The following is a 27,271-nucleotide window of genomic DNA, read 5'->3' as shown; positions in this document are numbered from 1 at the left end:
ATTGCTGACTCCTCTTCAGCCTACTGTAATTTAAAAAACTATTTTGGATTCGCACTTGAAATCCGAGTATTTTATCCTTAAAAGCATATCGTGGGTGCAAAGCCAAAACCACTAATCTGCAAAATTGTAGTTTTGAGAAAAACGACTTTAAAGTTTTGAAAACTCATGCAATGTTATGGAAACTCGTGCAACGAAAATAATTAATAGCTTAGGCTTCAAGACAACAGATGAAGGATTGGGAATTTTTTGCAAATAAAAAATTGTTTGCATTAAAAAAATAAAATGCACGACTGGGTCGCACGTACTTGCTCTTGTAGTTCAAAGTATCGTTATCTTAAATATTTATTGGAAATTTAAGATTTCGTTTAGTGTCGAGAAAAAATCCAAAAAAAAAAATTATGAAATTAAAAAAAATTACATTTAAATTTATTTTTTTTCAAAAACCTTTTAAAAATTTTTTTTCAAAAACTTCTTTTTAATTTTTTTTTACATTCGCCAGTTCAAAATTATGTCTATAAATTTTGAATAAAACTGTCTTATGCTTTGATGAAATTTATGAACTTTAAAAATATGTCAATTTTTGAAAAACGGCAACGCCATATTTCAGTTTTCCGCATTTTCTGAAAAAAAAAGTAAAAACGCAGTTTTGTTAGAATCAGTAAGAGTATTACGTACACTAAATTTAATCTTTAGAGCCGTTTTCGAGAAATTTGCAATACCTCGAAAACGTTATATGGGAGGTATACGTTAAAATGGAGATATTAAAAAAATAAAAAAAATGAGTCTAGGGAATTACGTAAAAGTCATATGTACCAAGTTTCAAGCAAATCCATCCATCCGTTTAGGCCCTAGCTCGATGTACAGATGGACGTACAGACGCACAGACGCACAGACGCACAGACCGACGGACGGCATGACGAAAACCACTTTTTTGATCTTCTCCATTATCGTAATGTTGGTTTTGATTAAAACCTCAACTTTTTTTTCTACACGAAACCAATACTTGCCCTATAGAGCAAGTAATAAATGCAAAATGTGTTCCATTTAATATTTTTGTTTCAATATTGGTCGAATTTCTTACAATACTATTCAACCATACATTAAGGTTCAATGTTATAGTTGACATAGCTGATGTATGGTCAAATTGTAAGAAATTCGAAGAATATTAAAACAAAAATATTAAATGGACACAATGTGTCCATTTCCAATGGAAATGTCATTTCCATTGAATTTCAATGCAAAAAAAAAAAATTTATTTGCAAAACAATTTTTTTTTTCGTTGCAAAATACATATTTTTATTTGCAATATAAATCTTTTTTTCAATGCAAATATTTTTCAGTTACAATAACATTTTTTTTGAATGCAAAATATTTTTAGTTGCAGTAAATTTTTTTTGTTAATGCAAATATTTTGAGTTCATAAACATTTTTTTTAATAATAAATATTGTTTTATTTTTTTAATTTGTAATCATTAAAAAAAAAAAACAATTTTTTGTTTTTTTTTTTATCAGTTTTTGAAAACGTGTCGATGAATTTTTGGAATCGAATAAAAATATTTTTTTAAGAATGGCATACCCTTTTTCTAGGAAAAGGTTTGAAAATTTTAATTTGTACAACTACAAATTTAAAAAGAGAGACTTCAATAATTTTCAAAAAAAAAAATTGTTTTGTGTTTGTGTTTGTAAAGTACAAGAAATTAAATAACATAATTTGTTTTGAGATTAAATTTTGAAAATATTTTTTTCTTAACTTTAAATATATTTTTACATTTCTTATGAAAATAATAATAAATTTAAACTTAAATTATTATTAAAATGTTCAGAGAAACAACTTCTACCATAAGAGCAAGTTCATGTGACCCAGTCGTGCATTTGATTCTTTAAAAACTGACTTATTTTAAAAAATCTTGGGTCAAGGATGTGATAAATAAATTACTACCAAAAATGCCAAGCGAAATCTTTTTTTCTTTCAAAAATTTACATAGTAGTGGAGTAACTAAAGCTCAAAAATTGGCAATATTAGGGAACCCGGCCGAACAGCTTAGATTTTGATGATCTTTTTTTTTCAAACGTCGGTAATTAAAAATACTTTAAAGTCTATAGATTAAAAACTGCCGGTGTTGCCGTTTTGATTTTTTAAATTTAATTGAAGATTTTTGTGAACAAAAACAAATTTTTTTCAAAAATTTTTCTTAAATTTCATAAATTAATTGATGCCAAAAGATTGTCTAGGAAATTCAAGGAAAAAAAAATATATGGGAGTGAGGGACAGTCTTCCATAGTTCAAGCGATAGATGCAATTTTCTTATTAATTGACTTCAAACACAAAAAAAAATATTTGAACACAACGGCAACACCTACAATATTCAAATATACATTTTTTAAAAGCTAGAAGCTTAGTCATATATGTAAAATTAAAATTAAGTTAATTGAATGAACGGCTTTTGAAAGAATGGTAATTGAACTCAGATTTTTGAAAAAAAATTGTTGAAAAAATTTTAACATGTCGTTTTTTAAACTTGGTCGTAATATAAAATGCATTTATTTTCAAATTTTTTTGGCCGCATATATTATGATTTCAAATTATAAAAGGAAATGTCAATATGTATTACGGTTTATGAAAAAAATTAAAAAGTATTTCATTTTCGAAGAACTTTTTTTAATAAAAGTTTTGAAAAAAAATGTAACTTATTTTTTTTTTAAAGTTCAACATCTAAACATAAAATAATTTTTTATTCATTTAATAACACTTACTGTTGAAAATTAAATAGCAAACATTTAAAGTTCCTATTTACCACAGTCTTTGAGAAAATTAATTATTTCAATGCAAAAATTCAGTTTTAATAAAAAAAAACCATTGAAATTGAAGTAATTTTTCATTTTTTTTTCAAAAGTGTGATATATTTGACCTTTTTTGCTTCGAAATTCAACTGATAATATTTATGGCCAAAAATTTTTTTAAAAATAAATTCATATTTTATTAGAAAAAGTTTGGAAAAAAGTCATTTTAAATTTTTCTAATAACATTTTTTTTTTTAATTCTGAGTTTGAGGACCATTTTTTCAAAAAGTCTTGATTAAATTTAGTGGATTTAAATTTAAGAGATAAGAATGAGCTTCTGGCTTTTTAAAAATGTATTTTAAAATATTGTAGGTGTTGCCGTTGTTTTCAAAATATTTTTTTTGTGTTTGAGGTCAGAATGTTAGCAAATTGCATTTATCGCTTAAACGATGGAAGATTGTCCCTTATTGCCTTTTATATATTTTCCTTAAATTACCTAGAGAATCTTTTGCTATCATTTGTTTTATGAAATTTAAGCAAAAAAAAAATGGTTTTGTTAAAAAAAATTTAATTTTAATTTTAAAAAACAATACGGCAACACCGGCAATTTTTAATCTATAGACTTTAAAGTATTTTTAATTACCTACGTTTGAAAAAAAAAAATCGTCAAAATCAGAGCTGTTCGGCCGGGTTCCCTAATAATTTGCTTTAGTTACTCTACTATAGGTGTTTGTTAAAATTCATAATTTATGATTTAAGAAATTATGATTTTGTGAGAAATTTCTTTTGCTTCATTACACCACGATGTACAACTTTATAATAACGAAACCTCACACAGAATTTTTTTCATTTTTATACTATTTTCATCTCCATGTATATTTTCAATTCGACACCTATCAACTTAGATAAATCCCATTTAAGTACCCATAAAATGGGATTTTCCATATAATCAGATGAAAACATCAAAACCACACCTTTTAATTTGTAGTCATACAATGTCACTTTAATGCGCCAGTCAATTCTCTAAAATGCAAGCTTTTATTTTATCAATCTGAATAAATCAATCTTCTTTGACTCTTGACGACTCGAAATAATGATGTGTTGTATGCAAAAGTTCATGCAACTTTGAACGTGACTTAACATTGAATTCATTCAGCAAACAACAATTTCAAAACATGCCAACAAGAATAAAAATATATCTACCTACAACTGACAGATTCACAATTGAGATAATACCGTTGCTTTGGGTTGTTATTATAGTTTTGAAAGAAGAAAAAAAAAATTAAATAAAACTTATGGCGGCAAAATTCAAATAAGTTACAAGAACGTTTGTAAATTAGAAGTGTTTACATAATAAAGTGTCGTTGCTTTATTCGACAGTGGGGTAGGTTATATGAAAAAGTTGGAAAATTTTGTTTTGTAGAAAAATTGTCATAAAGCTGTGAACCGAGTCTCATAAAATATTATAAAGTGTTATAAAAAAATAATTAAAATCCCTACTTCGCCCCTTGCCAGGACCAATTCCTGGAAAAATTCCACTAATTGCACAACTTGATTCAAATCGTTGGAGTGAAGGTAAAGCTTTGAAGAATATTAGTTGAAAATTAAAAGTTTCCTGTTCTTATAGAAGACTTATAGAAGTTATTTTTAGCTATTTGGCCCCACTGTGCATCATCGTCGGTCGTGAGTTGGGATTTTTTGTGGATTAAATTTTTTTTAATGCGTCATTTTTATGACAAAAGACTTATCCAACAATCCTAGCCTAGCCAATGATCTACCTTACGACGAAGTGAATTGATTTCAAACCAAGCAAAAAAAAATGATCCAAGATTCAGATCGGAATCGCTTCATTAGCTCTAAAGTCTGAAGGTGTGTGTAGGTTGGTTGTAATTTACATGTAATTTGTATACAATACAAAGTTAATTTGAAGCGCCATTTAGTTTTTTTTTTTTCAAAGTCGGCAAAAAAGATTTCAAAAGAGATAGCACAAAGCGCAATTATTGTGGTGCAAATATCCCAAAATAGAAATGTCCCAACAATCACAAAAGTACAGTGACCACGAAAATCGTGCTTTGAAATTTAACATTAATTTAACATTTTTTTTTGGCAAAATGACGTAAATTGTCTACCGGTACTGTGTAATCGTTTGTAATTTCAGACAACAATTCTGTGAATGAAATAATAATTTTCGGTGGAATTTCGGTGTTTCCTTTTTTTGGCCATTTTTATGTTATGAATGGACATTGTATGTAGATATAAAGCAGTTTTGTTTTTTTTATTCTGATGTGTTTGCTGTTGAAGTGAGAAATGACTGACAGTTAACCTAATTTGCTAAATGTTTCGCGAGCTACCTGTTTTTTTTTTTTCTTTATAGTTTTATCTCTTACACATCTTATGAATGTCTAAATATGCTTTTGTATTTTTTTAACGACTTGTATAGCCAGCACCTTTAAATAAATTGAGTGTTGTGATAAAACTCCTTGGGGCATATTAAACTATACTCAATATAAAGAGGTGCTCTTTTGTTGTCAAAATTGGTAATAGAAGATTAATCAAAGATTGTTGATGTTGAAGCCACTTTGAATTGTATTACTAATTTGATTGGATTACTTACATATTTGGAAATAGTCTTTAATAAGATTAATATGATATATTGATTGTCATTAAGATGTTTTATTTGAAGATATATATAGATAAAAGCTTTTAAACAATATACGGCTTGAATAATTTATCCGAACTTGTGAAAAAATATCAACATTTCATTAAAATTTGTATGTAGGAAGTTAGTTGAAGAGTTTATTATTAAATTATATTATTGACGCACGGGGCCATTGAAACTTGCTTTATCGTGTTATAGTCACTGATGAGCGATTCCGTGTAAAAAACTGATGTTTACATTTTTTGTGTAAAAAACCGTAAAAAATGGTAAATAATGTGTAAAAAATGTAAAAAACCTAAAAAATAGTATGAAACGGTAAAAAACGGTAAATAACTTAAACAAAAAACGCACTCATTTTGACAGGTTGTCATTAGAAGTATAAAGATTTTGAATAGAACTCTTCATTTTGCGGTATTGAATTCTAATAAATTATAATTAATTAAAAAAAGTCACTAAGTGTCAGGAAAGTGGACAAATTTTAAAAGGTTTTTTAGACCACGGTGAAAAGAAACGCGGAAACCTTTCCAAATTAGCTTTAAGGTTATTAAATTTGCCCGCTTCGTCAACCCAAATTGCCCAATATTTTAATTTGGCACTAGTCCATTAATTTACATTTATTTTACGTTGAACAGCAAACGAAATCAAGCATTTCCTTTGAATTTAGTTGATGACCAAATTTTATGAAATTAACTAAGTAACTATCGTTAAAAAATTATAGTGTTTTTCTTCAAATAGTTTACAAAAAAATACAAGAATTCAATCATTTAATTTTTTGTTTTTGACTTTCTCAAGAAATTTCATTTTTTACCATTTTTTACATCAGTTAGTTTTTTTGCATTTAATTTTCAAATTTTTTACATCGAGTTTTGTACATGTAAAAAACTCGATGCAAAAAACCGGCACAACACTGGTTATTGTTCACACAAAAGTGTACAAAATAAACAATAATTTTTGAAACAAAATAATGTAAATCTTATAATGATACAGATTGAGTTTAAGGAAATGTAATGTTAACTCAACAAAATTTTTACCAAAATATGCTTTTTGACTTTTAAAATAAAATTATTAATTTAAAACTTAAAATTTTAATTAATGAAATACTAAAAAAAAAAACAAAACAATCTTGCTCGTGAAAAAGTGATAAGAAATACGTAGTTCAAGATTGCAACAAATTGGTTTTTAATTTCATCTCAAAAGTTAAAAACAATCTGTACAGAAAAACTGTTCCCTGAAAAAATATGAAAATTTCCAAATTTATTTAGAAAATTTAATTTTTTTTTTTTAATTTTGATTTAAGATGTTGATTAATATTTACTAAACAATGGCATAGAAAGTTCTATATTTGAATGATTAATTAATTGATTTCTTGTATAAAAAGGAATTGAAAAAAATTGTATTGCATACAATTAAATTAAATAAAAAAAATGAAATGGTTGGTACACCACTTAAGAAAATATTAATCAACACTTTAAAATGAAATTTATTCTGAAAATTGATTGATCCATTCAAGAAATGGATTGTTAAAAAAAAATTATATACATATATCTTATAAAAATTCAAAACTATGGAACATTTAAAAAAAATATTTTATGGTTACTTTAACGCTTCTGTTGAAAAATTTCCTAGAAATCGATTTTTTTGTTTACGTAAAAATTTCGGAAATAAAAAAAAAAAAAAAACGGTGCTACTACATGCAGGGCCCCTGTTCTGTAACATTATCACTGGCGATAAAGGTGTTTCTACGTCTATAAAATCCATTTTCTTCCACAAATAAAGCAAAATTTCTTTCAAATTCAGAATTTGTGAACTAAGAAATTAAGATTTTGAACGAAATTTCTTTTATTTTGATGAGATAAAATGGGTTTTAAAGTCATTGAAATATTTTATCGCCAGTGATAAAAGTTATAGAACAGGGGCCCAGGTACCGTACCTTATCCTACTCACACCCAAAAGTTTTAATCAAAACCGTTGGAGATATTTTTTAAAGTAATTTTATTAATAACCGTCTACCTAAGATCAAAATTTGGAAAAAAATCAGAAATAGTTTTAAAAATTTTTGAACACTTTTTTTACACAAAGAATGTATTGATTTTGATTGAGCCGATAAAGAGAAAATTCAAAATTGACATTTCTATTGGAGGTAATTACCGTTAGTAAAACAATTTTCTTCAAGAAATCTATTTTAAGATTAAAAGCATTTTTGAAAATCGATAGACTGATACAAAAGTTACTTAAGAACGCCCGAAAGATTGAAGAGGATTATTTTTGAAATTTAAAAGTCAGGTTACCCGATTTCTAAACCGTCTGATTGTAGCTTAAAAATTCGGTTTAAAACTAAAACATTAATTTTGCATTCAGTAGTTTGAAGTTATAAATTTGAATTTTAAAAATTTCAAAATTTCAAAACTCTTCTGGGTAACATTTGGTAAGTAAGAAAAATTGAAGCTATTATTCTATTCGTCAACGGTTAGAAAAAAATATTTAAAAAATAGCAGTTCAAAAGATAGTAATGTTAAAGTTAAACAAATCTTGCTATCTGATTCTGCATTTGTTGGAAAATCATTGACTTTAAAACACTAATGTTAACATTAATATAAACCTTTTTTGAAAAAAATAAAGTATTTTAATAATAGTAATATTGCAAGGTTCATTAAGCTTTGCTCCTTATAGAAACAATCAAATCTTTAAGTTAGAAAAAAAATCGTTTGAGGACCTAAGACTTTGCGTCCAGTGAGAGAGAAGGAAGATATTACAGGAACTACTTTTTTCACATTATCTATTATTAAATATTGGCCGATAATGGATTTTAAATTACTTTTTTTTCTAAGTTGAATCAATTTGGGAAAAACGAATGTGAAGAGTTCGGAACAACAAAATGGAAAAGAACGTGCAAAATGTTGAACCCTGTTTGAGGTAAAATAACAAATTGAAAATATATACACAATCAATTTGAATATAAAAGCGGCGCAAAAGTCTAGTTGTTATGCAATAATTCGTTGTTTTGGTACGCTTCTTACGTATGAATTTGAAATAAAATACTTCTAAATAACTTTTTTTGTGATTTAAGCTTAAATAACCCCAGAACTAGTCTGGTTGAAAGTTACCCCAGTGTGTGATGGCCCATTGTGTGGCTTAGTCGTGGATTAAAACTATTCAAATTTCTTCATTATTATAGTTCTTGATTTTAATAATATTATTTCAAATAACTTATTAAAACTTTAAATCAAAAACACTCTGTAGTTATAGGCATTTAGACCTATGTATGAGTTAAACATTCCATTAAAGATAAATAAGCCTCTCAAACGTTCATGAAACCCAAAAATATAATTGCCCTTGTCGAAACTTAAAACAAAAAACAATACAATACTTGCGCTCCAAAATCTTATCAGCTAGCACCTCTTAAGATAACATCACATATATATTTTTTGGCCCAAAACAAATATTTTATCAAAAATATTTCGCCATTTCATTTATATACAAACGAGTCTAAAGTGTTTTTCGTGTTAAATTTTGTTCTGCCAGCTATAGTCTATAGTTTTCAAACAATTTCTTTGTGTAAAGTGTTATTCAAAGTCTTACAAAAAACTGTTTCAATTTTGTTTCAAAAAAATGTTTTACCATAAATTTTAAATTATTTTCACAGTGAAATCAAAAACAACTACCGGTGTTGTTCGACTCTAGATTTTGGCCACATCAAAAGCCACAAAACCCAATAAAAAAAAAAAAAAAAAATAAACTCGCTTAAGTTAACAAAAGAAAAAAAAAAGATACAAATCAATGTTTACACCAACAAAATCCAATCAAAGCAACAATCACAAATGGCGTCCAGCAACGTCCGAGATGCTCTACGAAGAAATATTTGGGTAAATAGAAAAAATTCTTCTTCACCTTTCAGAATTCTTATAGAAGCTATAAAGATCGAAACTCTGGAAGCCAAGAAAATAAAGACCTCTGCTTTTATACATCTGCAATATTTCATATTTTTGTGTTTATTCGAGACCAGATACAAAAAGTAACAAAAATCTACTCCATTTCCTCAAAATGAAATCTTCATAATTAGACCATAAATAATTGAAGACTTTGTCCAAATTAGATGCACATTATTCATTCAGTACTGTCTTGGTCGGTGCGTGCCTCATTTTTTCGTCTGTCGAGACCCGACAGAGATGCTTTAAAGAAAGCCAACTGGGGAACAGTCGGGTCTCGGGTGTATCTGTCACCCTTAATTTGTATCTGAAGCGTTACGCCCAAATGAGATCTTTTTGAGATTTTCCTTCAATAAAAGGGGGAAGAGGGTTGGGAAGATATGCGTGAAGAATTTGTTCACAAGTGCACAAGTCTGATCTAGCTCATAAAAATGGGGGAAAAAAGAGGTTGGTAAATAAGCAAACGATGATCATCTTCATTTTTTCCAGAGAAGATGAGTTTTTGAGTTTTTTTTTTTTGAGAAAATTAAAAAAAAACCAAATTACAGTGAAGAGATTTTAATTAAAAACTGAACTCATACTGATTTTGAGTGTGTGCCTGCCTGCCTGCAGGCGTGTGATGATCGTGCAGAAAAACGATGCTACTGATCACGATGATGATGATAATGATTAATCATTTGATTTATGAATATTGCAAGTTAAATTGTATATTTATTGCAGTTACATTCAAGTCATTGTAAATCTTCATTTAAAATAAATAAAATAGAGTCTATCTCATAGAATTGCAGTCATACATTTGGGAATAGAAAATGCATCCAATTTAATCAAAATTAAGTGCGTAAAGTGACTGGCTGAATGTGGATAAATATAATATAAACGACTTTAAGGGGATTTCTTCTGTGTGTTTCGATAAATCTTTCATTCAAATTGGGGATAGATAAACAGCGGGTAAACTATGGAGAAATGAAAAAGAATTATTATAATTGCATTTTAGTGGCGTGAAATTCTTAACGGGGTTTTTGAATTATTATGGAATTTTAAATTTATGAACTTAGCGTACTGTTAGTTTTCTATGAAAATTTTGATAAATTAATTACGATGAATTATTATGCTAGCCAATTTCATCTAAAACGTCTTGGTTTAGGTAATTTTTCTTGCAGTTTTTCATATATACATCCCATTCCTCTTTGTGCATCCCAGCAATAATATATGAAAAAATTTCTTAAAACACCTTTAGTGGCTTCACATCTTCCTCGATCTCTAGCATTAAAACTTCAGTAGTATAAACTTGAGGATCACTCATTTGGTGTGGTAGAGTCCACGTGTATCAGCTTTTTAGACTAAACCTTCAACTTTCCATAAATTCATAGATTTGCGCCCAGGGGCGTACACTCCCTTGGGGCAAGCAGGGCGACGCCCCGGGGCCCCCGACCGACCTCAGGGCCCCCACTGAAGACAATGCAGAGAAGAAAACTGTTAGCATAAATTGAGTTACGAAGTAAATTAAAATGAGTTTGAATCACTTCGGATACAAGGGAGACAAATTATGTCATTCAGTGTAATGTATAATGTAGCCACATAATATATATTGATTTGATAAAAAGGCGCTCCAAAAGGAAATAAACTGCTTTTTTAAAAGAAAAATTATAATTTTATCTTAGGGCCCCAAAAAATATTACTTGAAAAATCTTTGCAACCACAAATAATACATTAGGGGCCCCAAAAAAGCAAAAAACAACTTCAAGCCAGGGCCCTGCAGGGACCCCAAATGCCTTTACTTCAGTACTTAAAAAAAAATTAAGTTAAAAAAAATTGTTTTTTTTTGCCCCAACATAAATTCATCAGGGCACAAAACTAAATGCACAAACGGAATGCCACCGAATATTACATCAGATTAGAGGCTTCAATACCTATTAATTCTTGGCTCCAAAAAAATTATATTATATTTTAGGGGCCTCTAAGCACTTAATTTTGATAATTTTGAGGCCCCAAAAATTATTTTTCAGGGGCCCCAAAAGAAATAAACTATGTTTGATGATGGAAAATCAAATGTGTACACATTACTTTAGAACAGAGACCCCAAGAACTATCAATTCCAAGCTAATAAAATTTTATTTTAGGGGTCTCTTAATATTTAATTTTAGTTTTTCAGGGGCCCAAAATAAAAAAAAATATGTCTGATGATGGAAACTCAAATATGTATTTATTACTTCAGAACAGAGACCCCAAGAACTATCAATTCTAAGCTAAAAAAATTTTATTTTAGGGGTCTCTTAATATTTAATTTTAGTTTTTCAGGGGCCCCAAAATAAAATAAAATAAGTCTGATGATGGAAACTCAAATATGTTTTTATTACTTCAGAACAGAGGCCTCAAGAAATATCAATTCTAAGCTTCAAAAATTTTTATTTTAGGGGCCGCTAAATATTTAATTTTGAGGGCCCCAAAATGAATTTTTCAGGGGCCCAACAATAAAAAAAAATTATGTTTGATGATGGAAAATCAAATATGTACATGTACATGTACATATTACTTCAGAACAGGGGCCCCAAGAACTATCAATTCTAAGCTAAAAAAAAATTTTTATAGGGGTCTCTAAATATATCATTTAAGGCAAAGTGCATTACGAACATATTAAAACATTAAAATAAACCTAAAAATGTATAAGCCATACAAAAAAATGTATGGCGTATACGTACTTTTTTTGTATCAAACGGGCCCCCAAATATGAAAGGGGCCCCAAAATTTAGTCTTGCCCCGGGGCCCCGACGACTCAAAGTACGCCACTGTTTGCGCCTATAACTTCTTCTCCGAACCAAATGTACCAATTATTATTTTTAAAGAATTCATTATTAATAAATTTTCCATTTATTTATGCTCCTTATCAATAATTCACGTCTTGAAAAATTAATGTAGAAGAGTTTTGAATCAAATACTTTTTGATTCACTTTTGAAGTGACGATTTCCAAAATCGCTAGATTCAGTGGTAATGCCTGTTGGAGTTTAAATCTACATTGATTTCATTGAAAAAAAAAAAATTGATAATACCAGCTATCAAATTAACATTTTTCAGTGACAAAAGTCGTCCAACAATTAAAATATCAATTTTGACTAGATTTTACATTTTAGTTTATTATAATAAAACCTATTTCTTTCCTTTTCTTTTTTATTATTTTAAGAATTTTCTTTCTTTTTTCACAACATTACTGAAAGGGAATATTCTTTACAAAATAGTGGTGATATTATTTTTTCAATTATAGGTGATATAATTGTTTTGTTATTTCCTCCCAAACTATGTGAAGTAAAATCTAAGTGCCGATCAAATTTTCTCAGTAAATCATAGATTTTACTTCGAAAAAACACAAAGCGCCTTTAAATTAGTACACATTAAGAATTTTTTATTTAATATTTTTCAATAATTTGGAATGAGAAATTGATATGAAAAAATGATAATATAATATAAAAAAAAATTTTCAAAATGTGAAATTTAAATATCATAATGATAATAAAAATGTTGTTTTAACATTTAAAATATCATAAAACACATTTTATAGAGCATTTTTGGCTGATATTTAAAAAATGTTAAATTGATATTAGTTTTTTTTTTTCGGTGTACCAGGATTAATTAACTTTGAACTAACACAGCACTGAAAAACTGCACATTAGATGTTGAAGTAATAAGTTAGAAAGCAAGGCTCTTAAGATGATGTTTATTGGAAATCAATAACCCTGCGAGTTGTCGAAAAAAATGAACTCTCTGAAAACTTGACTGCTTCTGGCATTTTTACTCTTTGACACTTTCATTTTAACGCGTAAAATTTCTTAAATTGCATAAACTCGCTCAGAATTTTTGAGCATAGCGGGCGTTAATGGTCCAGTCAGAATACTGAAATCCTCAGACCTTTTTATAAGTCTTTTAACCTCATAATTACTGGGCGGAAAAGATCATTTTAAATTTTATCTCTGGATAGATTAGGTAAAACTCTGTGAATTCTTTGAGCTTCCAGGACCAGCTACGTTACTTAAAATCACATACATTACATATTAAAAGGCCTGAAAGAACAGAAAGTAGTTCTTGACTATTACTTTGTAAATGTCATCCAGCTTTTGAAGCTCAATCAGTTTTTGTAAGTTTTCTTACATGATTGCCATAGGTTGCTATACCAAGTCCTGTGAGTCCGATGCTACCGAAAGAATTCTCTTTTCTTTTTGTTTGTTGATGTCATCGTGGCTGATGTCTGGTTTGGACTACTTGTTTTGGCTAAGTGAGCAAAGGAAGTTTCGTATTTCACTTCTAGCTTGGTTGTGTGTTTTTTCTGTCGAGTTGGCCAGTCCTTACGTCACTAACGAGAAAATCAGACATCATGAAAACGGTTCTATGGCAATTACCGTTAATATCTGTTCAAAAATACTTTTTTTTTTATGAAAACAGCAGGGTGCAGGTACTTATTTTCAATAGTACATTTAAAAAAAAAATCTTTAGATCCAATTTTGAGAAAAAGTATCGTATGGTAAGTACCGTTAAAATTGGTGTTGGAAATATTTCCTTCTGGAAAATCAACAAAGACTCTTAACTACGAAATTTGAATTAAATCGATTCAGTAGCTAAGGCTGCGCTTGAAAAAGATACAGACGGATAGACAGAATGCCACATCTAATTGTTATCACAAGTTAAAATTGTTTTAGCAATCTTAAACTTGCCATTTTTTTTTTGGTATCTAGTATTAAAATGATACGCATACGCCCGAGTGACCCCATGGTTAATACAATTGAGATAGGCAAGAAAATAAACAAAATTAATAACATTTAAGATTTTCGTAACTGTATAACAGCAAAGGTGGCATGTGATAACAAAGTAATTAAATTTGTAAATGTTAGTTAAATCGTTTAATAAAAGATCAAATTATTTGTTTAATCTAATGTTGGGAAACAGTTTAAAATGAAATAATATAATTCGCAACCTAGCAGTTTCTTTCAATCAAGGGTATTGCTAACAACTAATCGAATTCAGAAATTTATTTTTTTTTTTAAAGTAGACGTAAAAAGGAATTTACAAATATCGTCAAATCAGAAATTTCCCGACTTTTGTTTGTATTTGTTGATTTTAGTTTATAAAGATTAGTTTTTGGCTAAATTTATCGTGACCATAAAGCATAAAATGTCAAATAACTGGAAGACATTGGCTTTAAAATATCTTTTTTTCCATCCATATCGATTAATCTATTCAAATCTTTTTTAAGCACAAGTTGTCCAGTGAATGGGTAATTTTGTTCGTCAAAAAGTTAATTCGTTCCAATTGTTGTACTTTCGTATGTAGGTACATAAGACGAGAGACGACTGCCACTTTTGCAATATGTTAAGACGGTAGTCCGCTTTTCATTGAATTTAAGAAATTTTACCTTGAAAAGCACGTGTGTTGTGTTAGTTTACTCCAACACTAAGTTGTTCAACTCTGAGCTTTGAGATTTTATATTATTTGAGAAGTCAAGTTAGCAACGCAATAAAATTCACCGGTATCGTCAATATCAACTGTCATAACCCTAACTCTGTCTTTCTACCGAAATTGTCAAAGAAGTTGAACCTCACTTTCAAAAATCAAAATTTCTTCAACATTTTCTTCGTTAAAAAAAATTCTTCCAATTCTCATTCCTCTATTACATTTTACCAGTGTCACTGATATTTCTTCACGAGTTGCCAAATTTTGTTAATAGTATCTACTTTCGTTATTCTATCAAGCTACCTCATCGTTGCTATTTGTGACACTTTCTTGTGATTCTCAATTAACTCTCCCAAAACGTCAAAACGTCTGTAATTTGTAATTTGCATTTAAATTAAAAATAGAAAATCACCTCCCTTTTCTTGCAAAAAAACACAAATCAAAATTCCCAACACGATTTTTACATTACAACCTCATAACTTGCCTAAGTAACTTTCACATGTCAGTTGTTGTTCGCCAAAGACTGATGTCAGAGTCAATAAATTGGCATTGTTCGATAAAACGTGACTTAACTATACAATAACGCAAACAGAACTAAATTGAGACTAATTTTTACATCATGATGGTTCTCTCCTTCATACAATTTAAAAATAATAAAACAAAACAATAAACACCTGCCCGGTGTTCAACGAACGAGACGATCACCTTATCAAATTGAACAACCAAAGCTGTCAGAGACTCAACAACCTCAGCTGAAAAAATATAAAAAAATAATAATCAAACATGCACCTTGTCATAAATCAATTCATAATTTTTTATTTTGCGTTTTTGCTGATTTGAAATGCACATGACGACGTGTCCCGCAATGTTACCAATAATAATCTTTGATTGGCACTCGCATTGAATTTCAATTTTTGCTGCGAGGGGAATTATTTTGTTTTCCTTTCATTTTTTAGAGGAATCAGACATTTCAACGCTCAATTTAACTCTCCTTCTCTCTCGAAAGTATCAAATGTCAATTTCTTCCATGTATCACAATCATACACGTGTCTGGTGATAAATCGAAGTCGTGTTAAATTATCCAGCATCTTCAATCATCTCAGACCCCGACGAAAAAAAACGTGACAAATTTCTTCGAAATTCTTCGAAGAAGTCGCGACACTAAAATTCCTTCGTAAACACATTTTCGGAGTGCTCTCTCTCTCTGAACTCTCTGTCATTCTGCTGATGTACAATATTCTTAACAGCAAAGTGACATGTCATCATCATGGTCTGCTGTCATTTTGGGCGCTGTCATCTTGCGACATTTCTGTTAATGAAGAAATGTTTGAGCAAATTCCAAAATGTCAAATCAGGAAACCAACCGAACATAACTAAATACCATTTCTGCATCATCAAACGGCCGACTATCCGAGTCGAAAAATACACCCCGAAGCGAAGATCGGTGTATTCCTCGAGTACTTTCGTTCTTCTTGTTCTTCTTTCTTCGAACGAGAAACTATAAATATTCAGTAAGTAATGAGATGAGAGAGCGTGGAAACAATGACATGGTGCTATGCACGTGCCATAAGTCACAACATTTCGAATGTGAAATTATTCTGTCTACGAGGGGTTTTTTTCTGTTTTTTTTTTTGTTTCTTTTGGCTGTCGCTATGCCAATACTGATATTCTCTCTCTATCTATTGGATGATGTTTGTCCCGAAGTTGATGATGCGGTATTGCGATGCTGGTTATAGTGCTTAGTGCCAGCCCAGAGGCTGGATGTCAACGCTCCACATGCATCCGTCATCATTTTCATTTGAGCACCGACCGCACCATCAACAACGGTGGTTTGTGTCATTTCTGGATGATTATCTCGTGATTTTTTTTATTGTATTATTTCGTTTAATCTTTTGGCTTCTTGCTGGCTTGCATTCGTAAATGGGGAGAATGATGGGAAGAGTAGTGTGCTGCACAGTGGGATCAATTAGGCCATAAAAATGCCCAATTTTGATAGTAAGTTGAATGATTTATGTATGTAGAAATTGCAGGAACCGTGCTGGGTTTGAAATATTGAACTGAATGTTTTTAGATATTTTAAGGGTATCAGGAAGAACAGAATTGGGGAAGAAGCAGAAATAATTAAGCTAGAAATTTTATAAAAAATATAGGACTAAAGGGGCAACCTTGTATTAATTTGTTGATACTATCGACGATTATGTTGGTCTTAAGATACTATAAAATGACTAAAAAGTATGTCGATAACCCTAATGAAAAATGATTTAACAGATTTATTGTTTACACAATTTCAAAAGCCTTTTGTAATATTTGAACTTTGTAACATGCGTTTGTTTACACTTTTTGTATTGTAAGATTAGTTTGAAAGTGATTCATTGAACACCCCCTCCACTATGATAGTTACTTACGATACTATTGCAATAAAAGTCAAATCAACTCAGCGACAAAAAATGCTGACATGGACAAAATGTGCATTAAGCTGGAAATCGGCATAGACTTAATCTTTGGTAGTTGAATAACTTAAGCAAGTTTTTAAATTTTTATCGGACTTAAGCTGTATTTGCAGTTTATCTCACTTATTTTCAACAATAATGGTTAAGCACTCACCTAGTGACACAAGAGTTTTAAGATCGATGGCCAGTGGCTGGCAAGTTTTTCTTTTTTTTTACCGACTTCCAAAAAGGAGGAGGTATTCAATTCGCCTGTTTTTTTTTTTTTTTTATTATTTTTTATGTTTGTTACCTCATAACTTTGGACTGAGTGAACCAATTTTGATAATTCTTTTTGTATTGGAAAGCTGGTGGCTGCAATGTTATCTCATTTCAATTTCGTTCAGTTATAGCCATAGGAACTATTAGAAAAACCATAACCCATGGAAGTCGGTTTTGTTTTTTGATAAAAAAGATTATTAAATTAACATATCTTCATCTTATTATTTAATTAATACAAATAAATTCAAACGAGAATGGTTATTAATTAAAATTTAATTGAAAAATTATATTAAAAACATTTAAGTTTTCCCATCCATGAAAATTATTCCTATTTCCGTGACCCACTTAGAGGATCATAATGTTGAGTTTTTACTAATTTTTATAAAATTAAATTAAATGTGTTTAAAGTTTTCAAACATTACACGGAGAAAAAAGGCGAATGGAATAAAATATTTAATGTATTTATATTAAATGGATTTCAACATGGGTTTTTTATAAGAAAACTTCCATCTTCAAAAAAAGTGACGAATCTTCTGAATTTCTTGAATGTATTAATTTAATAGAATTCGTTTAGTTTAATAAAAAAATCATTTTATTTTTATACGGCAAAACAGGATAATTATGTAAATCGCATTAATTAGATGTGGGATCCTATAAAAATAAAATGTTCAAAACTTAAAAATTACTCGTCTAGGAACAAATACCTGAAAATCGTTTCCTTAACAGATTTCTGAAGGAAAAAATGTATAGGAGATAATTCTATAAAAATTAACCTGATCATTAAGGATCGGAATTGTTGATTTTATGAGAACATCTTGTTAATTTGTTTGTTTTGAGAAATTTATAAAAATGAGACTCACATAAGCACATCCACATAGAATGATTAAGAAATCTTTTTATGTTAATTCGAGTTTTTTTAAGAATAATGAATTAATGATAATGCACATAAAAACCTTCATGCTAAATTTGGTTCTTCTACCATAACTTTCAAGGGTTTTTCGGTAGTAAGATAGCAACTGTTATAATAATATGGGTTGGCAGATGAAAAACAGATATAACTTTTTTCAGAGACGTCAGTTTGCCTTGATTTTGGAATCAGCATTAAAAAATACGTTGAAATCATGTATCATATGTGTATATATTACCATCGTCTATTTTTGCTAATTTTGACCTTTGACCTTCAAAATCGCGACTTGCGGACATGAGATTGTTCTAGACTTTTGAGATATGTTATGGAATGCCAAAACGAAGGTATTGAACAAAAAAAATTTCTATTAGCATTCATTCCGAGGTTTATCCCTTTTTTCACCTTATTTGACTGTATTATAGTGTAAATGTTCAAAAAAAAATATGGGTCTAGAACGACCAATGTAAAAACGATAATTTAGCTGATGTTATTGATGTAGAAAGCTTTGAAATAGGTCCCTGAAGTTTTAACTGAACTTCTTGTGATGCAAATTATGATGCAAATAGATGGTAAACAAGCTTCAGTAAAAACAGTGGTTATATTTAGCTTTATTAAATTTGTAAATAACCCCACTGTAAATTGTTTTTTGCACAAATTGGTAATTATTTGTCTTCAAAGGGCCTCAGACCCAATAGATAGAAGATGTTTCGGTTGGAATTTGCATTAAGTTTTCACCTTTTGAAATTTGTTCCCTGTTTGTTCAGTTCTGTTCACAAAACTGACAAACGCAAACAAACACACACACAGACAGACACTTAATTGAGAATGCCATTCGGGAAGAGTTTTTCCATCAGGCGGCGAGTAGGTATACCTTTAGCATAAAATAAGTTCTCTGACTTTGAATTGGCAGCAGGGCACACTACCACCCGTTCCTTGACGTCTTCGTCTTCATCACCTCATCCATATGGATGCGTTTTGCAAATCTTAATTGCCTAATGCGTGCGATGGACTTGGGGAATTTCGCATTTTTCAGCTTCTGCATAGAAATTGTGGGGGTTACAGTATAACTCTTTGGCAATTTGGCAAATGGTCCAGTAAAAAAGGCAAAATTTATGTGAAGATGAGTGAGGAAAGATCCAGAAAATGATAAATGAGCTGCCAATTTGGTCGAACGACGACTGACAGCGAAGAAGAGCCGCCACATCCACCAGCATATTGCTGCTAATACTGCCTATAGGTATAGTTGGAAGCTGACAGGAAGAAGATGTTTGGTTAGTTTGTTGGTCGATGGTTGTTTTCGTTGTCGGTCTTTGTGTGGACTTTAGTTGATGTTGATGAAGAGCATTTTGTCATGGGTGGGATATGTTGGAGATATGCAAGGGTACACTCACTTATGTCAACAAAACTATCGCATAAACTCATCAACATGATGATAATTGTGATCATCAGCGATGATTGAGGATCTCTGTGTGTTTTTTGTTTGGTTTTTTCCTTGAACGATGTGCTGAAGGAGGAAGTTTTTGATTATTTTTTTTTTTATTATTTTTTTGATGGGTTGATAATTTCAGTGGGATTCAAATGAACCAAAACAGCGAATAGAAGGATCAACATCAAAGAAACCAATAATGTTGTTCGTTAAAGGTAAATTGCATGGTGAATAAGGAAGTTGCGGGTTTTATAGCACGGTTTTGTAGCCAAATTGGAAAATGAAATTTTAATATAATTGGCATATTAAAGTGTAGAAAATTTTGTTAGGGGAAATTGTTTTTCCAAGTCTTTGATGTTGATCGTGTGGAAGGTAAAATAGAGTTTTTGAAAAAGTTAACGATCGAAAATAATCTTAGGCAGGTGTTTTCTGTATTCGAGACTAGTTCTTATTGATCTCAAATATTGTTTTTTTTTTTTTTTGTATTTTAAAAACTTTTTATAGTGTTTTTTTTCTAGTCCTATTAAACAAAGTAAATGCAAGAAAAAAAGGAGTCTTGTGTAAAAATAAAAATTTTTTAAAAATATTTGTATTTTTCAAACTTTGAATATTACTGTTTTTGCATTTCCTGTAGGTACAGGAAAAAATTTGTAGTGAAATTTCTGTTATGAGAAAATATGCTAAGAATATTAAAGCTTATTACGTACCTATGCAAAAATTAATTAATCGATATTTTTAACTTAATCTTATGAGAAATTTAAAAAAAAACCTTGTGTTTAAAATAACGGTTTTCAAAAAATTTGATTTAAATTTTTAAAATGAAATTCTATTGAAAATCCAAAAATAGGTACATACTTCTTCGAAAAACGTTAACGTTTTTATTTAATTTCAAAAAATTGATGTATCTTATACGATGCGTTTCAAAAAAAAAAAAAACATCAAAATCGCTATAACCGTTTAAAAAAATATACTTTAGTAAATAATTGTTAAAAAAATTAAAATAAAGTTGTTATGTCATTTTGTAACAGTTCGTCGGCGTATAAAGCAAAATTGTTCTAAATCCACTTTTCACCGAAAATGAGTTAATGATGCAGTTTTACTAATTTTAAGGTGCTCTTTCCGAATTTGAAAACCGTTTTTGTCAAAAAAAATTTCATTCCACAGATAATATAGTTTAATGGGCCATAGAACAATAAAAACAGCAAAGAACCCTTTAGAAAATGAGCCCGAGTATACTTGATTGTTCTAAGTCCACTTTTTATTTAAGGAAAAAACGTACTTGTATAATAGGAATTGTTCTATGTCCAATTTTAGGTTTTTATTTTAAAAAATATTTAAAAATAGGTAAGGTAAGCACCTACTAATGAGGTAAACTTGTATATTTTAATCAAGAGAAAAGAACAAACTTTATAAAAAAAAAACAAAACTTGAATGGCAAACGAGCAGAAAAATGTCGCTTTAAACCAATTTGAAACCTAAAAATCGTCCCCTGTAAAATTTGCTTTTTGTGACTTAGAAAAATTTTGCTTTACGGCGACGAATTAATAAATGAATATCTTAAACCAAATTTTTAACAAATTTAATGCTTTGTTTTTTTATTTTTGTTTTATAAATAACTATACAAAAGCATTTTGCATAATCAAAATCGTTGCGATGAAATAAGTCGTTAAGGAGAAATTAAACAAAAAAAAAAAAAAAAAACAATTCAATGGAAGGAACCTCATAATGATAATTCTCAAAAAAAAACTGTTTTCATAAAAAAATAAAATATAAACCTTATTTAAAAGAGGGTAAATACATCATTCTATTTTTTTACAAAATCGTATGAGCCGTTTTTGAGCAATTTAAACTTTTCCAAAATTGATACATACATACATATATGTACAAGTACATGATCATATTTGGCAGATCAGATACCTTTATTTTTGGTCCTAAGAAATCAATTCCAGAGGCCATATATGTACAAAATCCAAAAACTCATTATGTAAATTTGAACTATCAACAATGGACTTGATTGACGTAAAAAAAACTTACGTCTTATGTTTTTGACAATTTTTGAAGTCAAGTACTGTGAGTACATGATTGATAAATAGTATAAGAATAATAAGGACCTAAGGGTAGCTACCTTCCCTTAGGTACATCATGGGATCGCGTCAAAATTCTGGCTTCAAAATTCTGCTTTTCAAAATTCTGCTTTTTTAACGAAAATTCTGTTTTTCAAAATTCTGCTTTTTAAAATTCTGCTTTTCGAAATTTTATATGCGCTGACTAAAGAAAAATTCACCTCATCAATAAAATTCAACATTAGTACTTTCCTAAATTTTTTTGTTTAAGTGTCGCAAATATTTTTTAAAATGCATACACTGACTTTCTTTCAAATAAAATCTATAACTTATTGGAACCGATGTTGTTTGATACAAAATATTCCTTTTCTTATTAAAATTTTTGAATATTCATCTTTGACAAATTAACAAAAATTTTAAATTATTTTTCGGAAATGTTTAGTATTAAAAACCTTTTCTTAATATTTTCTAATTTATTCATTTATAAAACAAAAATTAATATGCATTCAAAGAATGACAAATTATTTAAGTAAGTAATCAAATAAGCAGATAATTTTTCAAGAAGATGATTTTACTGAATTTTGCAAAAAATTAAAAAAGGGTTTGGAAAATGTTAAAAAGATCGCGCTTTTTAATATTTTCCAAACCCTTTTTTAATTTTTTGCAGAATTTTGAAAAACAGAATAATGAAAAGCAGAATTTTGAAAAACAGAATTTTGTAAAACAGAATTTTGAAAAGCAGAATTTTAAAAGCAGAATATTGTAAAGCAGAATTTTGAAAGCAGAATTTTGACAAAAGAATTTTGACCCCGGCAGAATTTTGACCCCAACCCCTTACAATATTGAATGCTTTTGACTATTTGGCCTTACATTCTTCAATATTATTTTTTAATGTTATAGTTCTAGACCAGTGCCGATGCCTTCAAAAACATTAAAAAGTACAAAAAAAATCATAGTAGGATGAAACTCATTGGAAAAGGAGGGGAACATGATAAGAATGAAAGGAAAAGTGGGTGGGTTGAGTTTTTAATGGTAAAAAATGGTATATCTCGATTTCCGGCAAAACTACAAATCCTATAAAAAAAAGTTGTATGGCAGAGCTGTAGGTAATAAAAAGATCTACAACTTTTGTATCAACAATTTTTTCACATAACCTCAAAATTTATGTGAAAAATTCAAAAAACCGAGTTTTTGGTTTTTTATTTTTATCTTTTTCAAAAACAAAAATTTTTCTACGAAATTTGTTGAAAACTTACCTTATTATGTCCCAAATACACTCTAATTTATTTGATTTAAAATATTAATTTGTTCACCTTATTTTGACTTAATACCAAAAAAACACCCTAATTTTCAATCGAAAATTCACGTGTCAAAATATCTGCTTTTTTCAAAAAGTCGGTGGGCATTTCGTTCGTTAAAATGTCTATTTTCTGATGGTGTAAAAAAAAATTACATTAGTATTCTATAGAACATGTTTTAGTAAAATTCAAAAAATGAAAAAAGCTTGAATTCGAAAAAAAAATGTGTATCATTGTTTACAATTTTGGTCTATTTATTTAAATTTACACTTTAATTACTCAAAAAACGTAAGATTTCATGTAACATTGATTAATCTTACGTTTTTTGAGTAATTAAAGTGTAAATTTAAATAAATACGTCAAAATTGTAAACAATGATACACATTTTTTTTTCGAATTCAAGCTTTTTGAAAAAAGCAGATATTTTGACACGTGAATTTTCGATTGAAAATTAGGGTGTTTTTTTGGTATTAAGTCAAAATAAGGTGAACAAATTAATATTTTAAATCAAATAAATTAGAGTGTATTTGGGACATAATAAGGTAAGTTTTCAACAAATTTCGTAGAAAAATTTTTGTTTTTGAAAAAAATAAAAATAAAAAACCAAAAACTCGGTTTTTTGAATTTTTCATATATTTTGAGGTTATGTGAAAAAATTGTTGATACAAAAGTTGTAGATCTTTTTATTACCTACAGGCTACAGCTCTGCCATACAACTTTTTTTTATAGGATTTGTAGTTTTGCCGGAAATCGAGATATACCATTTTTTACCATTAAAAACTCAACCCACCCACTTCCCGAACTCTGCTCGCCCGTAATTTATTTTTCCTTTAATTTTCATCATATTCACCTCCTTTTCCAATGGGTTTCATTCTACTATGATTTTTTTTGGTTTCAAAAATTATCGACCCTGGTCTATTCCTCCCAAACTAATTTTTTGCAATTTTTGCAGTTGGACAATTGCTTTATTCATCCTAATCCATTACACAGTTAAAGAATTTGAAGAATTTATTGTAATTTCTGTGCAAAAATTTAACGGAAACCAAATCAATACGTTCCGTATTTATAACCAAAACCAACCGTTTTTGATGTCTAATAAATGTCATTGTAAACTAATTCACATTTGACCTCTCCAATCATCCCTGATTTTTTTTTGTGAAGAGTCCTCACGGAACCGAACTTAAAAAAAAAAGTCAAATAGAGCAATAAGTCCCTCGTCGAGATATTTTCAAAAAAGGCTTTTTGTATGTCTTTTTCATAGTTGCTGTTATGCTGACTGTGTAATAAATTTATGTATAGAATACACTTGTGTATTTTACTACCAAGTTTAGCAAAATATACGGAAACAAACCCGATCATCCATTTAAGTGGTGTTATAGCTTCAATTAACTTGGTGATATTTTTCTTAAAAATACGATTTTTTTAAAATTTTTTTTGAAGTTAAAGTTAATTTCGATTACAAACATTCTCATTAAGTAGGTACTTTTATTTTATCTATAAAATTTGTTTTCCCTGTAATTAATTCTCATTATTGTTTGGATTTTTTACATGTCTAACGGTTAAAATTCTCGGAATTATATTCAATATGATAAACAAACAAAATAATCTAACCAAACAATTTTCTAACTATAGGCAACTCAATTACAACACACTTACTTACCTAATATCCCGCAATTAAAGAACTCAATTAAAAAAATCTCCTTCTAAGACACTTCACTAGGTTTTATCATACTTCTGAAACTATTGTTCTCAAAACGAAGACAGAAAAAAAAATAACTATAATTTTTCCCAAACAAAAGAATAGTAATTTTCATATTTTCATTTCATGTTTATCCACTTAGCAAGTCTTTTATCCATTTGAACCTTAACATCTCTCATACACAGGCTGAGACTCTGTTGTAAGACAGTAAAAAATAAAGCCACAGATAGTTAAGATAGACAGAAGACAGGTAAACTTGAGCCACCTCAATGGAAGCGTTAATTACATAAAAGTATTTTCTTACCGCTTTGAATTACCAGTACAAATAGCAGAGCACCAAACTCTCTTCGAGACTTGATGAAAAAAATGCCTTAAGATATTTTTTCTTCGCCGTCGTCGTCAGTGTAATAATTTTTAATAAGAGTCTCTAGCTATAGCGGAGTTGATAATTCGTTTTTAATTAAAATAATTTTATTTTTAATAAGAAAAATATCTTAAATTAAAATGTTTATTTAATTTTACTGTTTTTTTTTTTTATTATTATTATTTACAGGCCATCTCGACCGGTACTGATGGATGTATCGAGAATACCTGCGGTCAGTTCATCACATGACTGCGGTTCACTGTCAAGAGTCGTGATGGTCCGGAAAACTGATCAACGCCTGATTAACCATAAAAAACCTCATAGTGTGAGTATGAATTACAATTTTATTGTTATTATTATTTTTTTTCTATTATTTATTTGTTAGATATAAATTTAAACACAAATTTATTGTTCGTGACTAAGATATGTGATATTTTGCTGGAGAGCTTCAGTGTTACACATTTGAATTATTAATAAATCATCAATAGATGTATAATTGATATGGGTTTTATGGGTAATTGTCAGGGGAATTGAATTTATTTAATGGCCAATTACGATATGGAATTAAATTGAATATTAGTTTGCTTTTGTTTTTCTTATAGAGACAGTTTTATATGACAGTTAGCACAGGTAATAATAAATGAATGTTTTAATTGGAAAAATTCAATGGAAATAAATTTTATTAAGTTTCTTTGCGTATTTAGTGCAAATTATATTCAAATATTCAAGTTTAAAGGCAACTCCTTTATTGGTAACGCCCAAGTTTAAATAATAAAATCAAGGTTTGAATATGAAAAAAAAATATTTGTATGTTTTTCTGTGATATTTTTAGAGGGTTCTTCTGCACTAAGACAAAATAAACAAATTGAACATAATACAACTTAGCACCATTAAAAAAGAGTGATGATTGGGTTGGTCCCCGTGATATAGCTGTCTCAAATGCTAGCGACAAACTTGTTAGTTACACACAAATTTGTTGTTGTTCTTTCGAAATCTTTGATTGATTACACAGCAGAGGTAGCATAACTGCAAGTATGAAAAAATCATACAAAAACAATTTAAAAGATAACAAAATTAACTCAAAAGATCAATGTCTGAGATAATTTTTTTTTGCATACACAAAAATGTTACTCATACACCACAGTGACTCGTACATCTATTAACTTGTTACTATATAAAAACTATTGAAAAAAAATGCGATTGAAATTAAAAAAAAAATTAATATTTATTGCAAATTTAAAATTTATTCTGTATAAAAAATTATCATTTTAAAATAAACAAAATTAATTAAAATTCAAATAAAAACAAAAAAAAAAATTCTATAATAGAAAATGCATTTAAAAAATGGTATTGCAAATATAAATAAAAAAAATTGAAAATTATAAAAATAAAAATATTATTATGCGATTTCCCATTCCTCTTGAAAAACAACTTTACATTTCATTTTTTGTATGAACTCTTTTTACCGCATTTCACTGATGTTGGATTTCATCAAAGAATCTTCCGGTACCAGTACCAAATCCTCCCAAATCTCTCAAAAAAAAAAAAAACTTTCTTGATTCATTACTTGTATGTTAAATGGAACTACAGTGCTGACATTTTTTAAATGGTTTTTTACTACTTATATTTACATGTTGTATATTGTAAAAATGTTCATCTTTTTGATATTTTTATGATATTTTCTTTTTGATGGTAGTATCGAGAAACAAATAAGTTAAAGAGTCCAATCTTTTAATGGATTTGAAATAATTTTTTTTAAAATGCAATTTTGTTCACCTCGGTTTTATATTTTTTTTTTCGAAAATTTTAAAAAATAACTAAGAAATTTAAATAGTACCTGAAAAAAGAGATCTTCATTGCAAACTCATTTTCTTAAACCAAAAACTTGTTTCGAGACTTCTTTCCAAAAAAAAAAAAAACCATCAAAAAGCATCTTCGTACAAAAAAAAACCTGCAACCAAACCTAAAAGCAACTTTGAGTTTTAAATTGTTTTCGTTTAGAT

General features: G+C 28.9%; 1 protein-coding gene across 2 annotated transcripts in view; it reads left to right on the top strand.

Annotated features, from left to right (window-relative positions):
- LOC129906777 (uncharacterized) overlaps positions 1–27,271 on the top strand; it is a 124,751-nt gene that overhangs the window by 70,882 nt on the left and 26,598 nt on the right. For both annotated transcript variants that reach the window (XM_055982691.1, XM_055982692.1), the window contains exon 2: positions 25,458–25,593. In XM_055982691.1, coding sequence (XP_055838666.1) covers positions 25,458–25,593 — 136 coding nt within the window. The remainder of the gene's footprint in view (positions 1–25,457; positions 25,594–27,271) is intronic.

This window comes from Episyrphus balteatus, chromosome 1 (genome assembly GCF_945859705.1).
Source record: "Episyrphus balteatus chromosome 1, idEpiBalt1.1, whole genome shotgun sequence".
NCBI classification, from domain to species: Eukaryota; Metazoa; Arthropoda; class Insecta; order Diptera; family Syrphidae; genus Episyrphus; species Episyrphus balteatus.
Note: the sequence above shows the minus strand (reverse complement) of the source record. Positions and strands in the feature narration are given on the sequence as shown.